The 25,915-nt window shown below is 33.8% G+C and overlaps 2 protein-coding genes across 3 annotated transcripts in view; both read left to right on the top strand.

The window, feature by feature from the left end:
* The first annotated feature begins 240 nt into the window (after nt 1–240).
* On the top strand, nt 241–15,350 carry LOC128241574 (uncharacterized). The gene is made up of 10 exons (XM_052958578.1): nt 241–406; nt 4,952–5,143; nt 5,387–5,496; nt 5,665–5,809; nt 6,304–6,459; nt 8,318–8,512; nt 8,758–8,868; nt 10,611–10,691; nt 12,474–12,564; nt 13,217–15,350. The coding sequence occupies exons 1-10, from the start codon at nt 358–360 to the stop codon at nt 13,476–13,478; spliced, it is 1,392 nt and encodes a 463-aa protein (XP_052814538.1). The 5' UTR covers nt 241–357; the 3' UTR covers nt 13,479–15,350.
* Nucleotides 15,351–22,539: 7,189 nt separating this feature from the next.
* Nucleotides 22,540–25,915, top strand: part of LOC128240487 (uncharacterized) — a 77,297-nt gene continuing 73,921 nt past the window's right edge. For both annotated transcript variants that reach the window (XM_052957134.1, XM_052957132.1), the window contains exon 1: nt 22,540–22,648. In XM_052957134.1, the coding sequence (XP_052813094.1) occupies nt 22,600–22,648 (49 nt within the window). In that variant the 5' untranslated portion in view covers nt 22,540–22,599. The remainder of the gene's footprint in view (nt 22,649–25,915) is intronic.

Raw genomic sequence — 25,915 nt, 5'->3', positions numbered from 1 at the left:
CACTTAATATACATACGTATGATAAATGTTTGCCAAAGGGCGTGTCTGTTTAGCTTCATATAAATTACATGTAGACTAAAACGTAAAAAGGAAGAAAATAGTTTCGTGTTTAATATCATAGAATATTTGTTTCATGAACTTCCGTGATAAGGTAATGCAAGATTGCCTTATTCGATGACATGATATACAGCGTATTTATCGACAAGGAAGTCGGTTGGATTAAACCTGTGTTTTCTACCATAACGAGCAGACGTATATAGTGTGTTTAAATAATAAATATGGTATAAAATGTGTATCTAAATATTTATATACCGTGAAACGATAATAGGTTAAAGTATTCATATATGTGGTAGGACAATGATCGTTTTGTTTTGGTTTGTTTTTGGGACAAATGTACATTTTCTAGGTAAGTAGAGCAATAGCTTTTGAATTTGTCGTACAGAAAAAATATGTATTTTAAGCATCTAGTCTAGAATAGATTATTCTTCAGTATGTTCATGGTGAATACTAAAACCTATTAAAATAGTTCTTATCATGTTGTCAATTTAGGGTAAATTCAATTACAATTAAGATAATTTGAAGGTTTACAAGAAGTATATATGATGTAAAAGGTAATCTGTAGAAGCATGACTCAATGTTTTTGCTGAAAGCTTCGTCTTGGCATAGTTAATATATTACATTGTCCATGGTTTAATAAAGAGATTCTTTATAAATATGTAAGAGGTGTTAGAGGTTTGAGCATATATATTTTGTGCTAGTCAGTATTTCTATCCTATTCTTTCTATGTATTTGTTTCTTTGTGATTTCAAAATTCTTTAAAACATTGTCATTATTTGTTGGACAGCCTCGGTTCTTTTATAAGCGCTTTAAAGGGATAAGATACCTAGTGCACAGTACTTAAGTACTGATGGAATGATTGAGAATATCAGTGTAACGCAACCTTGCGTTTAATGATCCTGCTGACATTTAATAACTTTTCTTTTGTATAATTGTCTTTTATTTCCCGTCTCGTTTATTTTCGTCATAAAATTATATTCATATCAAATACGAATACACTACAAGTAATAAATAAAAGTGTCTTATCTAAGGCAATTGTATAATAAATGATTTCAAAACAACTTAATGTCGGCTATGAAACTTATTATTGCATTTTAAGATGCATGACGTAGATCAAGTTGCATTTTGCATTTGATTGAGTTATAAAATAAGATATTTAAGAGATGAAAGTTTGGACAAATTGAGGTGGCATAATTGCGAGTTCAATGATAAAAAATGAGAACTCAGCGGTACGCGCTGTACAGATGGCGAGTTTTAATAAATGGTCTTTCATGTAGCTATTTTGAAAATTACAGATAATCAAAGACAATTATTTCGATCTTTAAACTTTTGAACTTCAAAAGAATTAGTTCCGAATAAACCTGATTAAATTATTTAAAACTCATACAATTATGTAAATTCATGAAGTCGGTGTTTATTTCGGATTGTCTTAATTGTTAACCGAGACTTAAACTGTTTTGTTTTTTTTGGTAAACAAATGTTCTGATGTGTTTTGGGAAAAATTCAGAACACAATATCCTGTTACCTGTGAATTGAAGAAAATATGTTTGATATAAACTATATGACCTTATAATGGTATTGCTCTAATTTAAATTACCGTCATAGTAAAATCATATCTAATACAAGCTTGGTGAAAGGCACTTGATCTTACACCGAGTTTGAAACAATGCTAAATCATTGACATTCGCACAAATATGTTATAACCTTAATTTATCCAGATAAATATTTATGCAAATAGCTACAGAAACAAGCTCAGTAGCAAAAAGTTTAAACATAAACCCGGTTTAATGGCACTGGGTAAACGCCAAAGACATAGAACATAAAATCACTTTTATGAACTTCATGTGGTATTGTTCTTATTTTCATTACAGTAACAGTAATACATTATATAATTGAAAGAGTGTTGATCTGACACTGAATTTGAAACAAATAAAATATTGCCATTTGGACAATCCTGTTATGATTTAGACAGGTGACCTTGTTTTGACCATTAATCCAACCATGGTCGAAACATCTGTACCAATTTAACTTTTTAAATCATTGATATGGTTATGTCCATAACATTGTCGTAGCAAAACCATTGAATTTCCTCCTTTTTCTATGATGGTATGTCATGGTCACACCATTAATTGCAGGAAAATGGTCAAACCGTATTATACATTGTAAAGACTATTATCATTTATGCAGGGTGATCTTCAGAGCAACATACAAGAGCGTTTACTGGGCTGTAGTCAAATATATAAGAGTTTATGTCCAAAACATTAAGCTTGCAAGACATATACAGACTTGATGTTATTTCGGCTTATCACAAAACATTTTTCGGTATCTGGGTTGGGACTGTAGTTTTCAATGATTTTCTGTGCAAACATTCGTGATTAAATTAAAGGGTTTCCTTTAAAGGATGTGCTGAACTAGTATAAACTTAGTATAAGCGGTGATAATGTTTAAATGTGAGGTAAAGAAGTCATGGCAATACTTAATCCGTAACAATCATTAAGGGTCGTCAACATTATAAAAGTTCGTTTAACGTACCAAACCATTAACTGTTTCATTTTTTCATTTTTTATTCAATTGTGAGGTGGGTGAGTGAGTGAGTGAGTGAGTGAGTGAGTGAGTGAGTGAGTGAGTGAGTGAGTGAGTGAGTGAGTGAGTGAGTGAGTGAGTGAGTGAGTGAGTGAGTGAGTGAGTGAGTGAGTGAATTAATGAATTAATGAATTAATGAATGAAAGCATTAATGAATGAAAGCATTAATTAATTAAAAAAGATGAATTCATTTAAAAAAGATGAACTAATTAAAAAAGATGAATATATGTACACTAAATAATGCATCATTCTGCATCATATATGTAGTATTTATTTTCATTGCTGATGAAAAGCATTTTATGTAATGCTCGCATAAAAGAGCAAACAAAATGCGAAAATAGATTCACAACATAGACCAATGACCAACACTAAGAGGTCGACTTCATCGGTTTCATTAGAAAATCATATAGTAATTTAACTTACAGATCTAAACTAACGGATATAATGATTTTGTTTGGTTACATTTCCATCACGTAATCTTGAAATACTAAAATATACCGCATGTTGCTGTACACCAATTAAAGCTCAGGCTTGATGATTTGTCATCATTTCCCCGGGCCTCTTTCAAACAATAAGGCAGTTATAGGTAAGGATAACAAATAGATGCATAACAATCATTGAAGCCCTTATGGCCTATGAAGCATACACTGTTAAAACATCTCAAGTATTCCTGGTTCGTCTGATATAACTCAACACCCAAGTGTTCCACCGCGACTAAATATGGCGCAGGGCATATGTGTGATACCTCGGAACTTTGCTCAAAAGCTTAGAGATGAACCAAGTATCCAACCTGTAAACATGTACATTTTGACACTAACCGCTGTCAGGAAACTTGGCATTGACAAACGCATACATTATAGGACCGCCTGTGAGAGTACGTTATCATATAAGGCATCCATTTGCGTTTTGTCGTGATTTCACATCGATGAATTTGATGTTTTAACTAAATCCTCCATTTTTACTTTGGATTTTAAGAGCAAGACTTTCTTATATTAGTTACTAGCCTTTTGAACATTTTTACAAACAACTTTGAAAGTGCACGTAGAATGTTTTAAAAATGGCAACAAATATGATAATTTATTAAATGTAATTCGATTTACAATATTCATTCTCAAACACCAATGTTCTATGGCGCAGCAAGGTCAACTAGCCAAATTTCTACCAGATATCTGAACAAATGTCGGTCCAGGTTGGGGTGTATACAGTATCACGATCATTTTAATTAAACAGTACAAAACACCATTGTAACTCGCGAAGGGCGACAGTTATAGACAGTGAGTTATGAGTCATGATGTGGATCGTTCAGAATCAAATTATCGTTTTGATGATGCATACATAATAAAACATACATGATAAAACATGGAGTCGCTAGTGATCACAGTAGTGTTCAAATGTCAATGATTTAATTAAGTATAAAAGTCACTCATCTCTGTTAATCTCATAAGAATGAATCAGCCTTGGTTTGCAAAACACACAATGTTGTCCTGTCGACCGCATTTAATTTAATTTAACCGCAGATAAATACATATAAATCTTAATTATAACTATTTGAATTAACGATGTTTTGTGATTCGTCAGTAGCAATAATAGTTTAAATTACCAAAACAAGTTTGCTTCATATTCTATTGTACGAAACATGAAACATACTTTTTAATCAATTTATTTTCAACGCATAAGCAAACAAATATATTTCTGGATACTGACGATCTAAACATATAAATGTACTTTGGGTATTTCCGTATTGATTTTCATTGTTTTAGGAAGGTCATACCGAGAACATGTGCAATTGGATGCGGCTTACTCATGCCTTATAAGAGCAATGAATGACCAACTTTTTTGTTTCACATTAGCTGAACCAAAAAAAAAAATCAATAATCGCATAACTACGGCAAAAAGGGAAGTAATCCCTGCCATACATGAACACCGTATGAGGACTTTAAAGCAATATTAACAATATGTGCTCAATTAATTTATGTGAAGCACATTTTGAGAATATTTGGCCGAATGTGAAGTAGGTAGGGTCGTACAAACGACTTTGTTAAGTCCATAAGTAGACGTCACCCGTAAATAAAAGTGTCTCAAGTCCATACCAGGGTGCGTCGAAAGAATTATTATATATATTAGTATAATTATTGTCAATGAAGCGTTCTATCTAAAGACTCCTGTTTTCTTAACGTTTCAAAGACTTGTGATTCATATTAATAATATATGTTTTACGCTTCTTTGGACACTCATTTCCTATATTCACTACTTATGTAGTTGTAACCGTTCTGAGCACAATGTTGATGTATTTTCTCTTTTTATTTTCCAGTGCATAGTTATTTCATCGAGACACAACCATCGGTATGGGGAAAAGCTTCATGTCAAATAGCATTTCCAGTCCTGAATTTCTCTGGGAGTACACCTTCTATAGATTCAACCGAGGATATTTCGAACCTAACAATTCCTGGGAAAGGTGTTTGGATTGGCTATTACCAAGCAATGGTTACCTACACATATGTCGGTAAGTAAAGATTGACCATTTGTAGTAGCTTAGGAATCATTGCCATTTATCTTTGTGTTCACTTACAGCTACATTCGCAATGTATACAAACCCGAGCCGTCTTTGCTCTTATGTTTATCATTAAATATATTTTAATTAATATATTTTGAAACGTGGTGTGTTTGCATGCATCACTTTTTAAGAATTGCATTGTCGTAATGTTGCTACCTTATGAAGTATTTTTACAAATGAACGCAAAATTAGGAAACGGTCGAAGGGATCAGTATGAAGGGCAGATTTATGACGTACAAAGTCTTGGCGACTGCATATCCGCTACTGGATGTAAAACCTTCGGGTTATGGAAATCAAATACAGTAAGAAAATATAACATTTTATTCTTTGTATTTGTTTTACTTATTTATTTATTATTTGGATGCGTAAAATCTTGAAACATTTAAAACTTCGTATGAATGTAGCGAATATACACACTAGCTGTTTGTGTAAATACATGCAAGATGTTATAAAAGCGTAATTTTTTCCAGGGCCTTACATGTAAATGTGCCTTGGGATATACAGTATTTGCCAACATATCTTGTGATTCACATTGCAATGACTCGAACTTTGAATTTCCGTGTGGAATGGCAGAGACCAATATAATGTCTGTATACAACACAGACAATGAAAGAAGTAAGTTAGTAGTTTAATGTACGTATATTATTTCTGTATACAAATTGAGGAGATGTCTCCCTATGAAGTACTTTCTTTGCCAGAGAATATATAAATTAAGGCTTAAAATCGTGTGCTCTTGTTTTGACTCTATAGATAAATAATTATTAAAAGTAGCATTTATTATAGCAGCATAGTGTAAACTTGTAACATAGCATTTTGTTATTAAAATTGTATAACATACCTTACGTGAAGGGTAAAAGAGATTGACTATACGAAATACAAAATGTTTCGCATTTAGAAGATATGTCGACGCTTATTTGCACATGAAGTTGTCATTATTGACACTCGTTTCGAACAACTGACCCCCTTGCCGAAACTATGCCTAGGACAAACCAAAGCCGTGTACATGTCGTGCAGTTGGTACACGCATGCGTGATTAATGCAAATGATTCCAAGATATGACTGTTGTTATCATGTGAAATGTTATCTTACGGTAATCATATATATTTCAGTAATATCAAAGACGGACGACACATGTACGTCGATTGAATGCAGTTGCCTCTCATTCACATACAATAATACTCCATCCGATTACATATTTAAATGGAGGACATGCATGAAGAAAGATTTTTCCCTTCAACCCCTTTGCAATAACCATAACTTTTCAGGTATATGGTTAACCCAGTTAATAACACATTTTTATCATTTATTACCAGAAATAATTGACGGGCTAAGGGATATTAAAAGATTTATCCCATTTTATCGTGTGCTTTTTTAAATTGTAAAATCGGATCTGATGATAATGATGTAAAACATGCCTTCTTTTATGTGATATAAATTAAATGTACATTCCAAGACACAAACATTATCTAGTCTGTATTTTAAAAGTAGAATTTAACATTTGTACTCAATATAGTCTACATATAGTAAAGTTTTGAGTTTGTTGATCATAAACGTATTTTTTCTCAGCGTAGTCTTTTCTAGTAAAGGTGAAATCATATAATATTAATATCTGAAAGGCTTAGAAGTCATTGTTACTATAATATAGGATCAAATGAACAACTTGAAAAGAATTAACACGTTAAAAATGAGATAATGTCGACAGTGTATCGAAAGCTGTTTTAATATTATTAGTGTTTGTACATCCAAGTACTTAAAGGAAAATATAGACATGTTCCCATTAACTTTGTCTTATTACTTGGACATTTCATTTTTAAAAGGTAATGGGATAAAACAGTCTTGGAGATGTATATAATTATATCACACTTTAATTTTTTAGTATCTCTGACTAAATCTGCCATCTATGACTTCCTAATTGTTTTCGTCTTTTAATTGTATTTCATAACGCTGACCATTTAATGACATCTTATTATAAAGTAACACATACATCTACCACACTGTTTATGCATAGGCTATACAACTATTGGCTTATCCGCAGAAGAGAGTTTCAGAATACATGAGTTCAGTCAGCAGTAGGCTGAATAAATAAGAATGCAGCTGGGCACATATGCTTTGCTCCAAGCACACAGATGACATAAATGTAGAGTTTTGTAAGTTATAATATCTCATTCAAAGACGAACCCAATAGGGCAACATTTAACAATGAGCTTGTGTAAAAGAAAATGATCAAAGAACGAAAACACACTCAACGAGACACACAACGCCACATAACTACATTCAGATTAGGTATATATATTACAACCAGTAAACACTGCGCTCAACGACAAAAATAGTTCAATAACGGGCGACGGAGATTGGTGTGACGCAATAGTCCAGCGTCACCTTATGTTATAAACAAGTCCGCAAAGTTCTACATTTTATTTACAAGTCATATATATCTGTGGAATAACTACGACTCTCTAGCTCGAGAGTCAAAACCAAACTTTCTAGCTTGGAAACAAGAACCAGACTCTCGGAGGTACGTGCGATCGGCCCTGACCTCAATATTCAAACGACGTCATATCCACGTGATCTCACCTAGCTACCTTTGTAGCCAAGGTATTTCCCTAGGATTATGACCGCATTGTGTTACATGTGGACGTAGGGATTACCATAACGATAACCACTGGCACCAACGTTTATCAAAAGCAGCAAATTTAAATATTTTAGGGCAAACCTTAAACCTATTAAACAATAAAACAATGGCACACAACTTTTTATTGAACCTCATTTACTTTAATTGTTACATATAAATTAGTAAATCTGGAACATTGATAACAATGGTAATGCAAAACTACCAACGACAAGCTACTTTTACATAGAGGAGACCACTAGCTTAGTGTGTGAGTGTGTTTTATCGGATATAAAATTAGATTTTAGGGTTATTTCGGCCTCTTCATTTAAACCCAAACTAGTCGGAATTGTTCTACTATCTATGAAGCAATATATTTCATATAATTACCATGATCAGTAGACGTGTAAAATATTTAACCATAATTTATTAGTTGTTTTTGTTGTTGTTTTACTATTGATCGGGACCCAAAGGGATGTATCATATAATATACATTTCTTATATTTCATCTACAGATGATAACCAAACTGCTGTTATTCTGAACTCTGACTATAAAGAAACGTGGGCATCTGCATCTGAAGCTTGTTGTTCTGCCGGAAAATATCCAGCGACATATACAAGCATAATGAGCACAATGTTTTCTGACGATACTAACGGACTGGAGCGTTGGACAGGGGTCATAAGAAAATTGTCCACTATAAAACGAACCGGTATGTCATGTTCTTATATTTATTAATTGATAGCTTATTTGTTATCTCTCATACATTCCTTGGGCATACATTAGAGGTTATTTGAAGCAAATGGATAAAGAAAACAATATTATGAATAGTCATAAACGATTATGATATATAAAAGAACATGAGCAAAATTAATAAAAAATATCGCATAAACTACATTGGAAATATAATTGGAACATTTTACCCATTCAAATGTTCAAAAGATACTTAATATGCAGAAAATTTCACCCTCTACGAAATGCCTGCGGTCGCGGTCGCTGTTCTGCATAAAAATGGTACGGTTGTGTTTAAAGATGGGAATCAACCTAGACAGCACTTATGTCATTCTCGTAAGTAAACATTTATTGCTTATGCATTACAGAGTATAGATTTTATCCTGTCACTTGCATACATATCGATCCAATAACAAGGTGCCTTGTATTTTTTAGTTTATTAGGATAGAAGACCACGTGATGTTTATCTACAGTCAGGTGGTCATGTGACCGCGAAAACGAACTTATTTTCTATATCCTGCATTGTCAGAGGAACAGCACGAATACTGTTTCAGTATCTTATCAATGGACCACCAACAGCCGACCTCAACAATCACTCGCCCATAAAGTCCCATCATTATGCAAAATAATAACACTGGCAAAACAATCGACCTGAAAATCTACATGTGATGTGAAAATCTTACCCCACCCGCTAATGCTGGAAACTGTGAAACAGCATTTAACGATACTCGTCGATAGTTTATTCCATTTCTGTGGTGAATGACAAAATCTCACTTACAACAGAAATATAAGATCTCTTTGCCGCTGCAGTTCTGAACATCCAACACTATTAACATGAATTAAATCCATTTAATAGTTGTCGATTGTTTTTAAACACTCGTGATCTTGAATCTTGACCTGTGTACTGTACTCTGTGACTTGCGGAATAATTGTTACATCATCAGATAATGTTTTGGAGACTGATCCATGCTTATGCTCGTTTAAGCTTTTTATGTTTTAAATTGATATTTACATATTAAAATGCAATGACTTTGAATATAAACGTATTGAAAAAAAGTTGAACAGTTTTGAGAACTATTTTGGGGGCGATTTAAACATGAATACCGGGTGTGATGACGTCAACAGGGAAAAAACAGTAGCCCCCCTTACTTTTAAATATACTTAATAATTTTAAGGTTTTTATAGTGTTGAATTAACAAAGTAACAGGATAAATAGAATACTAGGTTAGTGCCGTGAAAGAGAAAGTTTCTCTGGCTCGGCTGCGGATTTTATCGGGTTCGCCTTCGGCTCACCCGATAAATTCCTCCGCCTGGCCAGATTAACTTCCTCCATCCACGGCACTAACCTAGTATTCTCTATATATAACACTAAATTTGTTATCAACTTCCTTCATCGTCCCTGCTTTAGCTTTGCGCGAGATCGTATTTTTGTATTGTCATATGGTTTATTTCCTTTATAAGACGAGGATGAATTCTATAGGAATTCATGTTTACAATTTTCAACGGACAAGAGTATATGGATAATATTCTAGATTGTAAGAAAAGTGAACAGTTCTTTCAACTTTAAACGATGTTGTAACGCAACCGTTTTGATGTCCGTGAATAGTTAATAAAATCGCCGCCTAACATGTTTTAGAAAGAATTGTTAGCCAAACGGATGTAACGTTAATGTACAAATGTATTCACTTGTTTTCCATGTATACTAGTCTTCTTATACACTTCAGTTCCTTTACATATAATTGTATAAAACTCGATTCGTAATATTGAGTAAGGAATGCACTGTTCTATGCATCCCGATAGAATATAATTATGAACAAACAATAGTCTTAATTATCTATAAGTCGAACTTTTTAATTCGTGAAGTTTAAATCATGAATTCGTGCAATTGAAACAATGAATCCGTGAAATAATGAATAATGAATATGAAGTTGTTGAAATCGTAGAATATTGAAATCGTTATTTTATCAAATTGAGATCGTGGAGTCGAGAATTTGAAATCGGGAAATAGTGAAACACTGAAGTAGAAAACATGATTTCATGTAGTTGAAATGTAACCATGTGTTTTGTGTATTTACCAGCAATATCGAACGCAACAACATCAACAAAATCGTACACAGCACCGAAAGAAACAACGGCGCCGCTAGGCACAGAAGACTCAGGTATATTTATAGCTATCCATCTTATAAAACAAGTATGTGTTTTGGGTTGGAAAATGTTTTATACGTATATGAACTGTAGCAGTGTTTACGTTTATGTTGATTAATTATGTATGTATTTTTTACATGAACGTAACTTAATTTTAAAAATAATTGTCAGTAAAAGCAGGTCTGGGCTTTCGAACGAGAAATAAAACCTTTTTAATCAGTGTCTGCGTGTCCTTACACCTAAAATTTATTGATAATATTTTACACCGAAACACACTGATGCTTAAAAATACAATGCAAACTTCAGTGAAAAGCACAGTAGCCTAACATTTTACAAAAACGCTGTTAAAAGATATACGTCGAAGGCATAAACAGACACTGATAAACAACAAACAACGTGTAATGAAAGACATGATCTATAAATAGTAACACAAAAAAAAACAAGGAATAATGTGGGCATATGTAAACTGTGATTAAGTCAAACATTGATTGAAGACATTAGAAATAAGATTTCCAAAATTGATTTTTCTTTAAAAAGTTGCTACATCTTAGTATTGATTTATTAAATGTAAAAGCCTAAATGCTCCTTTCATATGATGGGTACTGGGCCCAAAATTCTACACGATGTACACTAAGCCGGTCGGGTCTATCTGTAAAAACCATCGTCGAAACCACCATTTTTATGCAGATGACTCCCAACTCTATCTATCGTTTCAACCAACTGACCAAGCATCAAAAGTAGTCACAATCACGCGAGTTGAACAATGCCTAAAAGAAATCATATCATGGAGGAATTCAAACATGTCAAAATTGTATGCAGACAAAACTGAATTAATTCTTTTTTCAAGTCAAAAACACTCCAAACTTGTTGAAATTCTAGAACTGGAAATTGGCGATTCGAGCATAAAACCATCAAAAACTGTTCGAAACCTTGGTGTTACGCTTGATTCGAACATGCACATGGACCAGCATGTTAATTCGGTGACTCGAACATGCTATGGTCAGATACGACAGATTGGTCACATTCGGCCATATTTGTCCGCTGATGCCACCAAGACTCTCATAAACTCGCTTGTGACATCACGGTTAGATAATTGCAATTCTCTTTGTATGGCGTGCCGAAATCAACAACGAACAAACTGCAAACTGTTCAAAACACAGCTGCACGTATCATTACGAAAACAAGCCGTTTTGAACACATAACACCAATCCTTAAAGATCTTCACGGGCTTCAAATATAAGATAGAATTAAATATAAAATTATCATTCAAACTTTCATAACCTTGCATGGTCAGTCGCCGGTTTACATGAGAGACTTAGTAGAGTTTTACGTGCCAACTAGAAACCTGAGATCAGCAAGTGCAGCAACCACCCTTGTTCCACAAAAATGTCGACTGGTCTCTTACGGTGATAGGAGTTTCAAAGTTGCTGCCGCTAAACTATGGAATTCTCTCCCGGACACTCTCAGAAAAGAATCATCACTTAATTCATTCAAAAGAGCTCTCAAAACACAACTTTTCAAAACTTCCTACAACGTATAGATAACAACTGTGACTGTTTTTATCCCTACTTATTTTTACGATACAGAACTACAGTAACTATATATTCATATTTGGTTTCATGTTGTTGATTTCTTATTCTTATTTTACTTTTTTATGCTTATTTTATTGCTTATAGCATTTTAAGACGCTTTATGTGTGTGTGTTTTTACAACATTATGAAAAGGGCGCTCAACAAATATGATATAATAATAATAATAATAATAATAATAATAATAATAATAATAATATATTGCAGGAACCACGGCCGGTCTCGCAGCTGGTTTGTCCGTTTCTCTAGTTTTACTTATCGTTGGAGCGATGATTGTGCTGCTGTTCTTGAAAAGAAAGTAGGACCATTTTGTTGTTTCATTTTATATAGATATACAAATGAAATATTTATTACTCGACAACTTGAAAGTCTTTTTTTCTATAAAATTAGACATAGATGGTTAAATATTCGATACTAAACAATTTAAGCATATGCCTCCATAATTTATGATGTTGCTCATACGTTAAAAAATCCACATTCCTTGTAGTTTAGTAAGGCTGCATTCAATTTTCTAAAACCGTTAAGGCGTTTCCCTTACCCGTTGGTACCCGGTCACTATTGAATGACCACAATTTGAAATTTGCACATTACCCGTGTATGTTAAATTTGTTTTCGTAGTTCATACTGTATTTGTTTATATATTATATTTGTCATACTATACCAATGAGTCTTTTAGCGTGGCGTATGTAAATTAAAATAAAAACGTAGGTATATAGAGGATAATTGTTTCTTTCAGTGTAAGATCGTAATATATTTCACCGATTGAGCACCAAAAATTTGTATGCCACAAATCATCGGAAAGCATATAGTAGAAGTATATCCTTAGTTCCTCGTCAATGCTGCTGTCGTGCAAAAACTTAAGTCTTGGACAATACTCAAACCTCATGTGAAACTGTGGTGAAAACAAATGCTTATTGTAAATAATGCTACATCCTTTTTTAACTTTGTAGGGGATATCTACCGGAATGTCACACACAAACTGAGAAAACAAGCAATCATAGCGCAGACACAGCGACCGATAATTCCTTCATGTCAACTCCGATATTTGAATCTACCACAAACACAATGCATGACTTGACAGCTTCCAATCATACTTATCTTGCACTTGAAAAGACATTTGACGGAGTGAATAAAGATGATGCAGGTCAGTATGCAGAGCTAGATGCGACCGAATTTGACCATTATGATTTGACCGAAACGCCAGAGAAATAAATAGTTAACGATTAAGACACAACCGATGGCAAAAATGGCTCTGCCGCGACTAAATTGGCTAAGCAATATAGCAACTATAACAAAGTCACTTTACATCTATTCAATGAGTATGACCATATTCATAATAAAAATGGAACTCTGCCAATGTTAGACAGACAAATTGAAAATGAATATGATATCACAAGTAACATTATAAACTGGAAACGCAATATACGTTGCGGAGATGACGATACCACATATAATCAATTGAACAAATATAATTTGAAGGGTTCTAACACGGATAATATATATGGAAAGACGGAAACAGATGGCGACAGTGGATATGATACTTTTGGAGATCTCAAAGGTAGCCGGAATGCAGCTGCAAAATAACCGGAGAATGATTATGCCGTGATTAAAAAAAATGGTAGAGTTCGGTGCCAGTCACATATAATTACATGATATGATCATTTAAAGTTATTAAACTTTAGGGCTGAGGAAAACAATCAACGTTTTGCACCGATTGTCGATAAAACCGTGAGAAATGTTTATTTAATGAAAAGAATAACTTAACTAGGTTTACGTTCAATCCTATTCCGGAAGATGTGCCCATCTGCTAATTGGTATGAATGACATGGTTGCTAAACCATGCTCTATACTTTTATATTTGTGTTTATATCTTATTGTGAATGCTTTGTGTTGAAATATCTGTTTCTCGTCGCCATAGAAACAAGCATCATTTTTGCAACTACATGTGTAAACTAACAAATTGATATTTGCTGTTAAGAGCCATAGTTATACATAGGTAAACGTAAAACAAAGGAACTGTTCGCTAAAACCATATACTTGTTTGGTTAAGGTTTTAAAGTTTTTTTTTGATAACACAAAACTGTTTTATTTCTGATTATATATGACTTCGAATTCTCTATTTTCATATATGTATATATATGTATATTGACTACTAGAGACTTCGTCAGAGGAAGAGTCAGGATAACCAATTGCTGATTCGGATCAGGACGATACATTACAAGCTAGAGAGCAGCAAGTCGAGCCTAGTCTACTTCTACGATCCTTTTCGTTTTAAAGCCCTGCTTAAGGGTATTTTTATCATTTGTTGAGACATCTTGTTCCCCATCAAAATATAAGATTGGACTGGAAGATGTTAAACAACTTATGAAAGTCCTTTCCCGCAAATATCAAATAAACGCGTGTAAAAACAACAAGTAATTTTCAAAAAGCAAACGAAAACCTCAGATAGCTGTACTCCAGCTAGTATATTACGTGGTGGCATAGATGATCTTATCTGCTTGTCAAGGGAGATCACTTCGAAGAAGAATGAGGTATTAAAAAGATGCCATTCGCATCTTATACGTAATAGATGTACATTCAATACTTATCATGCCAAATGATGTGGGAAGATACAGCAATCATTTTGGTTTCTAGTTTTTGTCCATGTCATTTTTAACCAGTACACTATATACAGACCTGGATGACGAAGCGCACAAAAAAAGTTTACATGTACACTTACTGTGGCAACTGTTGGAAAGGTTGCGAAACACAACTTCTAGAGGTACGTGTACATGTGGAATATTTTTGTGCACTACATCATCCAGGTATTTGTACATGTGGACTGAATTGTCTGAACTACGTCATCAAGGTTTGTGTACATGTATATTTATTTGTGAGCACTACGTTATCCAGGATATTTGTGAAGTTTACATGTTTATAATGACATGAACGATAACACGAAGACAATAGTTTATGCGAGTAACAGCGAGTGCACATGAACAAGTTGAATCAAAGCGCTTAAAGCGTTGTATGGCTTTCAACATGCAGCGTTTTGTGAGTATAGTCATGTAATTGTAAATTATAATATTATATATAATTATTAACATAAACATCTAAAGACATGTATAAGTATATGCTCGCTCATAATTTCCTTCGTGAAACTTAGAGTTTAATATTGATTTTCAATGAGATCATAAAGAATAAGTCACTTGAAATGTGGTATACGCACAATAGTTAATTATAAGGTATGGAGTAATTCTCAATATCATATAAAACCTTATCTGAGGCTTTGGTTTCATAAACAATGCACTGCCACGGATAAAGCATTAATGAATTTTAGTAAAATTTACTCCTCACTTCAAACTTGACTTAGGCGTATTTACTACCAGGGTATGCCTGCGAAACTAAATGCATCCCAACAAAATGCATTGGACATATCAATAACGCTTATGTTTGAGGCTTCTTTCTACAACGCCAAATACCTCTTAGTAAATTGTGGCCCAAACTTAGTAACTTCTGGCCCAAACTTAGTAACGTGTGTCCAAAGATTAGTTAAATGTGGCTATAACTTAGTAACTGGTGGCCAAAGCTTAGTAAATTGCGGCCACAACTTAGTAACTTGTGGCCAAAGCTTAATAATCTAAATCTCAACCTGTTCGTTTCGAACCAGCAGTCGTTTCCACTTACAATGTCATATCCGACAACCGGATGACAAAAGACAAATCACATCTTACAATGATGCTGTCATTTGCTGTCTATAGTAACACATATCTATTTATATCCTAACCTGTTCTTCTCGAACCAGATTTCCTTTCCACTTCCAATGTCATATCCGAAAACCGGAAGACAAAAGACAAATCTAATCTCACAACGATGACGTCATTTGCTAGTTATGGTAACACATATATTTCATTATCCTAACCTGTTTTTCACGAGCCAGTAGTCCTTTCCACTCTCTGTGCCATATCCGACAGCAAGAACACCGTGGTCTAACCTTGTCTGGCTACAGAAGAAGCTGTGGTAAACTCCGGACCTGAATCAAGATGCAAATTTATTTTTTCAAAATGTTAAAAAAAAAGATAAAAATGATCACTCAATAAGTGAAAATGTGTTTCCCTAAATGTATACTATCAAGTTAAAGTTAGTATTAGTAGAATCAACATAATAGAACAATGAAAACAACAGGGACAAGCCCAGAAGACGAAAAATATAACATAAACCCTGTTCAGAGGCACAAGGCAAACAACAATGAACTCAATCCAATACAAGCAAATATATAGCTGATGTGTAGGCCGAAAACGATACATTGTACGTCGCAACCATATCTGAAGAGCTTGGGCCATATATGAGAGATAGTGACGTTGGTGGGAATGTACCCACTTTATACGGACGTTTTATGCGTAAGTTAAATATTTTAAGATCGACTAATATTGTTTCTGCGTAAACGCTGTATGGACGCTCCACCGCGATTTTGCAAAGGTCTATTGACGTCACGCTTGCGCATCAGAGCGCAACAATGAAATTATCATCGACTACATAACTCCAATCGGTTCATGTAAACGTAACTCTACAAAACATACTAGGACACTATGATTAGTTAAAATTAACTCTATGTACCTGTGCAGCAGGAAGCTTGAGTGAGACGCATCAATGGTGACGGACACTGGTCCAACTGTCGCGACGGCGGACTCAAACTGAAAGTTTAAGTTCTGAACGATTGAACACTGTTGACTGGGAATATAAGTTAGAACTACACACTGCAACTACAAATTTCTTTTGTTTTATTCCTAACATATAGTATTCTTAATTTCAAGATGACACCTTGTGAATCAATCACTTATGGTGATTAATGTGGTATGTTAGTTATAGAAAATAATATGTTTCTGTATATCAGGTTTGATAAAAAAAATCTTTTTGACAATTGAATTCAATTCGGAATGTTATTATTGCTATTTATTATATGCCTATCAATTTCCTTTTCCATATCCAACAGTGAAAATATAGTACGCCGTATTGAAAAAATATCACCATACTGTCGTTTTCTGTTTCCGTATCATGCGAGTATCGTGTGTAGTCTCGGAACTACTTTCGTGTTACTAAAATAGCGTGACAAAAAAACTGGTAAAACCTGTCTATTTTTATACAAAATACTTCACAACTTTACAACTTTACTCACTGCCTAGAAGCATGTTAATATTACTGAACATAGTTCTTCAAAGAAAAATGAGGATAACCACAAAGGTCGAAGTAGACGACACTTCCAATCTCCCTAGACAGCTAGATGTTTGCCATTTTGAAGTTTAAAAATTGTAGCATTATCATACACTTGAGCAGCTCGCCAATACAAAGAAGAAGTCGAATTCGCGTTAATGATAGAAATAGCGACTGACTCACGAACTTACCTCAATTCTGCATATAATGATCGACAAAAATCCCACGAATGTTCACTTTGTTAAAAATGGTCGGGTTACGTCTACAGAAAAAGACGATTGGTGTATAATCGTAAAATAAGTACCGGTTTTTTTGTTGTTGTTTTTTTGTGCTGTCACTTTTAATAATTGTTTTAGTATCAGCAATTTGTTAATTTTGCTAAGATATAAAATATTTTCTTCTTATTTTGCTTAGTACGTAACACATTCATACGCGCAAGCCATTGTATATTTTGACATTTGACAGATGGCGGTCAGTTTAAATCAACTTGAAACCGAAAAAAAGGAATTATAAGATAGGCAGGTATATAATAAATTGAATATTACGATAACACGTTTTTCTGGTGACCTGCATCACGTCTCGTTTGGTGAGTAAACATGTATCCGTCTCAACCTGCGGTCTCGACGGATACATGTTGGCACACCGAACTCGACGCGAAACAGGTCTCCAGAAAAGCGTCCTATCATAATATTCCCTATTTTAAATTAACTTTACAATCGGAATCAAGAGCCCATCCTCTCCTTCTCACACGTCTATTTCTATAAGGTCTAGTCCTTCCACTTAAACAATGCAATATACATTAGATATAACTCTTATTATGATCAAACATTTTTGCTTGGTATGCAATATGTCGTTTTGTAGAAACGTTGGCTGGTGTTGGCATCCCCTTGCATAATTGATTTTGAAATGTTTGTTTAAAATTAGTGTTAAATTTTGCACTAAAAATTGCAATACTTGTTTTCATGCAATAAAATATAATAATAAAATGTTTTCTATTCCTTGTTCCCCGAACAATTGCATGACAGAAATCGCATAGAATAGAAAAAAGTATTGTATACAGTTACATACAAACGTATTTGTAGATATTATTTTGTAAACGAATTGCATCTTGCGTATTGAAAGCCCTTGGGTAATCATCAACTCAGAGGCATTTTTAGAAAATCTAATAGCCCTAAATCTATGACACGTTAAGTATCTAATTAACCATAATTCAAATCTTCAAGCATAGATTATTCGAAAATTTCTAGATCTGATTCTCTGTAGTTGAATAGTGGCTCCCCTTGAAAGTGTTAGGCGTCACAATGGTTTGGGTTCAGGCTACGCCTGCGTTTTTGCTTTTAAGATAAGCTTAACACGACAAGAAAGCAATGCATACTTATCACAATGTACTGATTTTATGACTAGATAAGCCTTGCTATATAAATCAGCCGGTGGTTTGTTTGTTCCATGTGTGCGACATATATTGTGAAATGGCGTTCCTTAAGCCCATTGCCTTTATGTTGGCATGTACGACAATTGGAAACGCGCAGGACTTAAACCTCAATGATATAGATATGCGTAAGATGGTGTTTGACATGAACAGAAAAATTGATTCCTTGGATAAAAGAGTCGAATTTCTAGAGGAAAGACATAAACTGCTAGAAACAATTGAAAAATTGGTGCAAGGTGATTTTGATGATAACAATGACATATTGAGTAAAATAAAACACTTTCAGATGAACGTTAATGAGATGAAAATTAAAATGCAAAATATGGAACAGTTTGCTTAAGTTCTTCTCAAGAAGGAACGACACAGTGGAGAGTTTAAGAAGACATCAATAGAAAACCATGACAATAATGCTGCACTCATGAAAGATTCCTCGGCTGGTGTTGAAGAAGCACTTGTGAAAAAAACCCTCCTTTGATGTTAACGACAGTGGCAAAGACACACAATCACAAAAGGGCAACGTTTCTGTATGTATCTATAATAAACATTTTAAAATGAATACCTTAGAAAGAGTATTTAACTTTGTAATAATTAATACTTAACTCTGATCAATAAATCGCATTTTCAAAAAACTACACCGTAAGTTGAAAGAGACTCGTTTACAGATTTTATATAAGCAACGGTTTTTATTTGTTCAAATTGGGTTATTTTACTTAAATTAAACAGCAACTGGTTGAAAATAGTTATTTAGCTTGGACATTTTTCTGTCAAACTTTTAAATAAAAGTCAACAATATAGCTCTTATTTAATCTTCAGATGTTCTGTTTTTATTGTTAACATCATTTTGTTCACCTTTCTAACGAAAATGTTTTGATCGAGGTCTGAGCTCCATAACGTGAACGATACACTTAAAGGGTTCTCATAACCAAAAAACATGTTAGATTTACAGACTCGTCAGGCTAGCTTCATGTGCCATAAACTACGCATGTAGAATAAAGAAGGGCTGCATGATGCAGCTGTGTATGAGTAAAAAAAATAATCGATGATACTTAATAGTTGCCGTTAAAAGTAGTGTGCGATGTATACTATACACATTACTGTTAGTTGTTAATTTTGTTTTTCAAAGTGGGTCAATGACTGAACGGGAAGTTGGACAAAGACACCGTCGTAAGGAAATGTTTAAGCTCACTGACCACTAAAGGGGTACTACCTCTCTATCGATCGCCCGAAGTCTGCTTAAAAATACGCTCTAAAAGCCATATTTCTCACTAAATCTCTCGATATCGGCCCTGTTGTATGTCGTTCAACGTGTTCAGAAACGCTCTTATGGCCATATATGTAACTAAATATAATGAGATCGTTCACGTGGTTTTAACAAGTAAAATGTTATTTAGGTGCGCGATATAGGAGTGTTAATGCGTTCTGTTTTCATTGATCGATACACGATTTAATATATACATATTATTTATAATTTGATAGTAATTAATTAATTAACTAATAACTAAAAGATTTATTAATTTATATTAATTTTATAAATTACCGTTACATAAATCAAAGATAAGTTTGTTATCCTTATTTTCATCGGGGTTAGAATTCGAAAGATCGGGTGCTCCTACATAATATACCATCCATAAAGAGGACGTTTAATTTTACATATCTTCAAATGTGTGTCATCCTCTTTCAGGATCGGGCGAGACCCCCCAAATTGCCTTTACCGTTTCCGTTTCAACCAAACAAATCGAGAACCTTGGCAAACATCAGACCATCGTATTTGACCATGTGATCACCAATGTATGGAACATGTACAATCCCTTGACGGTATATTCCATGTTCCGTACTCGGGAACGTATGTCTTTAGCTTGATATTCAACCCCGGGAAGTTTTTTCCACTGATTTTTCGTTTTTTATTTAACTTTAACTGATTTTACATTTAGTTTTTAGTATGGTTAATGCTGGCTCTGATAAGGTTTTTATTTCTATTTATTTTTATAAATTACTGAAACATGTTTGCACAAGTGTTATGGTCATTCAATTTGTTAAGCCCCCATGGTCACTTGTTTCAGTGAAGTCGTGTTTTACTGACTGTACCAAGGCTGTATCTCATAATTTATCGGTTAATTTATTATGATGAGTGTGTGGTCTGACTTTGGAACTGTATGTGTGTATGAGGTGTTTATACGTTAGTGTATCTAGTTCATTGTCGTCTGGGCCCTTGTCCTGTGCATCTAAACATGGTTCATTTTTGAATATGTGATACTTGGGCTTATCCCTGCATATTTCATTGTAGTATGGACACAATAGTCAAACGCCTAATGAAAATCTATGTAAAATATATATAATATACCTTGCATCTTTGTTAAATCTGTTGGATAATTGCTTGGAGGTGAAATAACTTGACAATAGTTAAAAAAGCTCGAAAGCATGACTGTGCTTCGTCGGTTATGTTGCTTTCTCACCAGCTACGCAATCGTATCGATGATGTTGCGCAAAACTTGCATTCTAGTTTGCAGCTAATTAGACACCTAATTACATGTGTAAATGCTCTCATATTATAGATAACCCTTAGACCTATAATTAGAACTATTGACTTGGGCTATGAACACTGAACTTTAAAGCATGCTTCTTTAGAACAAATATACTAACCATCACAAGGCTGAGAGTGGTTAAGTAGTATCCGCCTTAAATCCAAGTGGTTGCGGTATCGTTTCACACCAAGTATACCCAAGTATATGACCTCTCACAGAAAACGAGCTCAGGCGTGAATCTATATGCTGTAAGCTTTCGTCACAATCAGACTTTAAGAAATTTGTTTAAACTATAAACTAAAACATAAATATATCTTAAAATAATCATACCAATTAAGTGATGGAATAGAAAACACAGAGAGAGTAGCTCAGCAGCGAAATAATCTTTTGAAGTGATATAAGGATCACAAGTTATCGTGACCCCTTAAACATGAGTTAGGCCAGATAGCAAAGAAACTCTCCGTGTAACTTCATTTAAACGGATGTTTACTGGGATTTTCAATAGGTTTTCAGGCAACTTAGCTTTTGTTCTAACGTTTTTAACAAGGATGACAAGAACACGGAAAATCTAAACAATGCAAACGCAAGCAAGTTTTTTAACTTGGCAACTAAATTGACAAAGAAACTAACAGAAATACAGTAACATGTTTTTGACAAATGTCTTGGTTACCATCTTTGCATGCTTGTCGAATCTTTTTTCGGAAAAAACTGTCCCAAATACTATTAAACATTATCATCGCTTTCAATAGCGTGTGATTTCCGCTGTTGAATGTTTTGATTTTATTTTTAAATTCTTCATAATGGTATGGTACAGTTGATTCCACTTGATATACATACGTATGATAAATGTTTGCCAAAGGGCGTGTCTGTTTAGTTTCATATAAATTACATGTAAACTAAAACGTATAAAGGAAGAAAATAGTTTCGTGTTTAATATCATACAATAATTGTTTCATGAACTTCCGTGACAAGGTAATGCGAGATTGCCTTATTCGATGACATGGTATACAGCGTATTTATCGACAAGGAAGTCGGTTGGATTAAACCTGTGTTTTCTACCATAACGAGCAGACGTATATAGTGTGTTTAAATAATAAATATGGTATAAAATGTGTATCTATATATAAATAAATATATATATATACACCGTAAAACGATAATAGGTTAAAATATTCATATATGTGGTAGGACAATGATCGTTTTGTTTTGGTTTGTTTTTGGGACAAATGTACATTTTCTAGGTAAGTAGAGCAATAGTTTTTGAATTTGTCGTACAGAAAAAAATATGTATTTTAAGCATCTAGTCTAGAATAGATTATTGTTCAGTATGTTCACGGTGAATACTAAAACCTATTAAAATAGTTATTACCCTGTTGTCAATTTAGGGCAAATTCAATTACAATTAAGCTAATTTTTAGGCTTACAAGAGGTATGTATGATGTAAAAGGTAATCTGTAGAAGCATGACTCAATGTTTTTGCTGAAAGCTTCGTCTTAGCATAGTTAACATATTACAGTGTCCATGGTTTAATAGAGAGGTTCTTTATAAATATGTAAGAGGTGTTTGAGGTTTGTGCATATATATTTCGTGCTAGACAAGTCAGTATTTCTATCCTATCCTTTCTATGTATTTGTTTCTTTGTGATTTCAAAATTCTTTAAAAAATTGTCATTATTTTGTTGGACAGCCTCGGTTCTTTTCAAGTGCTTTAAAGGGATGAGAGACCTAGTGCACAGTACTTAAGTACTGATGGAATGATTGAGAATATCAGTGTAACGCAACCTTGCGTTTAATGATCCTGCTGATATTTAATAACTTTCCTTTTGTATAATTGTCTTTTATTTCCCGTTTCGTTTATTTTCGTCATAAAATTATAATCATATTAAATACGAATACACTACAAGTAATAAATAAAAGTGTCTTATCTAAGGCAATTGTATAATAAATGATTTCAAAACAACTTAATGTCGGCTATGAAACATATTATTGCATTTTAAGATGCATGACGTACATCAAGTTGCATTTTGCATTTGATTGAGTTATAAAATAAGGTATTTTAGAGATAAAAGTTTGAACGAATTGAGGCGGTATAATTGAGAGTTCAATGATAGAAAATGAGAACTCAGCTCAGCGAAACCCTATACAGATGGCGAGTTTTGATAAATGTACTCGCATGTAGCTATTTTGAAAATTACAGATATTCAAAGACAATTATTTCGATCTTTAGACTTTTAAACTTCAAAAGAATAAGTTTCGAATAAACCTGATTAAATGATATAAAACTCATAAAATTATGTAAATTCATGAAGTCGGTGTTTATTTCGGATTGTCTTAATTGTTAAACGAGACTTAAACTGTTGTGTTTTTTTTGTAAAAAAAATGTTCTAATGTGTTTTGGGAAAATTCAGAACACAATTTCCTGTTACCTGTAAACTGAAGAAAATATGTTTGATATAAACTATATGACCTTATAATGGTATTGCTCTAATTTAAATTACCGTCATAGTCAAATCATATCTAATACAAGCTTGGTGAAAGGCACTTGATCTTACACCGAGTTTGAAACACTGCTAAATCATTGACATTCGGACAAATATTGTTATAACCTTAATTCATCCAGATGAACTTCATGTGGTAGTGTTCTTATTATCATTACAGTAACAGTAATACATTATATAACTGAAAGAGTGTTGATCTGACACTGAATTTGAAACAAATAAAATTATGCCATTTGGACAATCCTGTTATGATTTAGACAGATGGCCTTGTTTTGATCATTAATCCCACCATGGTCGAAACAGCTGTACCAATCTGACTTTTTAAATCATTGATATGGTTATGTCCATAACATTGTCGTAGCAAAACCATTAAATTTCCTTCTTTTTCTGTGATGGTATGTCATGTTCACACCATTAATTGCAGGAAAATGGTCAAACCGTACTCCACATTGTAAAGACTATTATCATTTATGCAGGGTGATCTTCAGAGCAATATACAAGAGCGTTTACTGGGTTGTAGTCAAATGTATAAGACTTTATGTCCAAAACATTAAGCTTGAAAGAAATATACAGACTTGATGTTATTTCGGCTTATCACAAAACATTTTTCGGTATCTGGGTTAGCGTTGTAGTTTTCAATGAATTTCTGTGCAAACATTCGTGATTAAATTAAATACGTTGTGAAAAAGGGTTTCCTTAAAAGAATGTGGTAAACTAGTATGAACTTAGTAAAAGCGGTGATAATGTTTAAATGTGAGGTACAGAAGACATGGCAATACTTTATCCGTCATTAAGGGTCATCAACATGATAAAAGTTCGTTTAAATACCAAACCATTAACTGTTTCATTGTTTCATTTTTTATTAAATTGTGAGGTTCAATTTTTTAGCAGACAGAACACGCTTATTTGTTTATTGGAAATAGAACTTAATTGTGTGACTTCAGGTTTGATGTTGATTTTCTCGAAAACGAGGTAACCTCATTTGGACCCAAAATCTCAAGGTGCGTCAAACAAGAGTAAAAGTCTGGCTGGCTGGATGGATGGATGGATGGATGGATGGATGGAAGAATGAATAAGTGAGCGAGCGAGTTAGTTAGTGAGTGAGTGAGTGAGTGAGTGAGTGAGTGAGTGAGTGAGTGAGTGAGTGAGTGAGTGAGTGAGTGAGTGAGTGAGTGAGTGAGTGAGTGAGTGAGTGAGTGAGTGAGTGAGTGAGTGAGTGAGTGAGTGAGTGAGTGAGTGAGTGAGTGAGTGAGTGAGTGAGTGAGTGAGTGAGTGAGTGTACACTAAATAATGCATCATTTTGCATCATATACGTAGTATTTTTTTCATTGCTGCTAAAATGCATTTTATGTAATGCTCGCATAAAAGAGCAAACAAAATGTGCAATTCATTGAAGCCCTTATGGCCAATGAAGCATACACTGTTAAAACGTCTCAGGTATTCCAGGTTCATCTGATATAACTCAACACCCAAGTGTTCCACCGCGACTAAATATGGCGCAGGGCACAGGTGTGATACCTCGGAACTTTGCTCAAACGCTTAGAGATGAACAAAGTATTCAACCTGTAAACATGTACATTTTGACACTTACCGCTGTCAGGAAACTTGGCATTGACAAACGCATACCTTATAGGACCGCCAGTGAAAGTACCTTATCATATACGGCATCCATTTGCGTTTTGTCGTGATATCACATCGATGAATTTGATGTTTTAACTAAATCCTCCATTTTTACTTTGGATTTTAAGAGCAAGACTTTCTTATATTAGTTACTAGCCTTTTGAACAATTTTACAAACAGCTTTGAAAGTGTACGTAGAATTTTAAAAAAGGGCAACAAATATGATAATTTATTGAATGTAATTCGATTTACAATATTCATTCTCAAACACCAATGTTCTATGGCGCAGCAAAATCAACGAGCCAAATTTCTACCAGATATCTGAACAAATGTCGGTCCAAGTTGAGGTGTATACAGTATCACGATCCTTTTATTAAATTAAACAGTACAA

Source organism: Mya arenaria, chromosome 7, assembly GCF_026914265.1.
Source record: "Mya arenaria isolate MELC-2E11 chromosome 7, ASM2691426v1".
In the NCBI taxonomy this organism is placed as follows: domain Eukaryota; kingdom Metazoa; phylum Mollusca; class Bivalvia; order Myida; family Myidae; genus Mya; species Mya arenaria.
This window is presented reverse-complemented; position numbering and strand designations above follow the sequence as displayed.

What these genes read in the sequence shown, in the direction of transcription:
- LOC128241574 (XM_052958578.1), top strand. Translation starts at nt 358, where the DNA reads ATGATCGTTTTGTTTTGGTTTGTTTTTGGGACAAATGTACATTTTCTA. An exon ending in GGTTATGGAAATCAAATACA is followed by an intron (nt 5,497 to 5,664) that starts GTAAGAAAATAT and finishes AATTTTTTCCAG; the next exon opens with GGCCTTACATGTAAATGTGC. An exon ending in GCTAGGCACAGAAGACTCAG is followed by an intron (nt 10,692 to 12,473) that starts GTATATTTATAG and finishes AATATATTGCAG; the next exon opens with GAACCACGGCCGGTCTCGCA.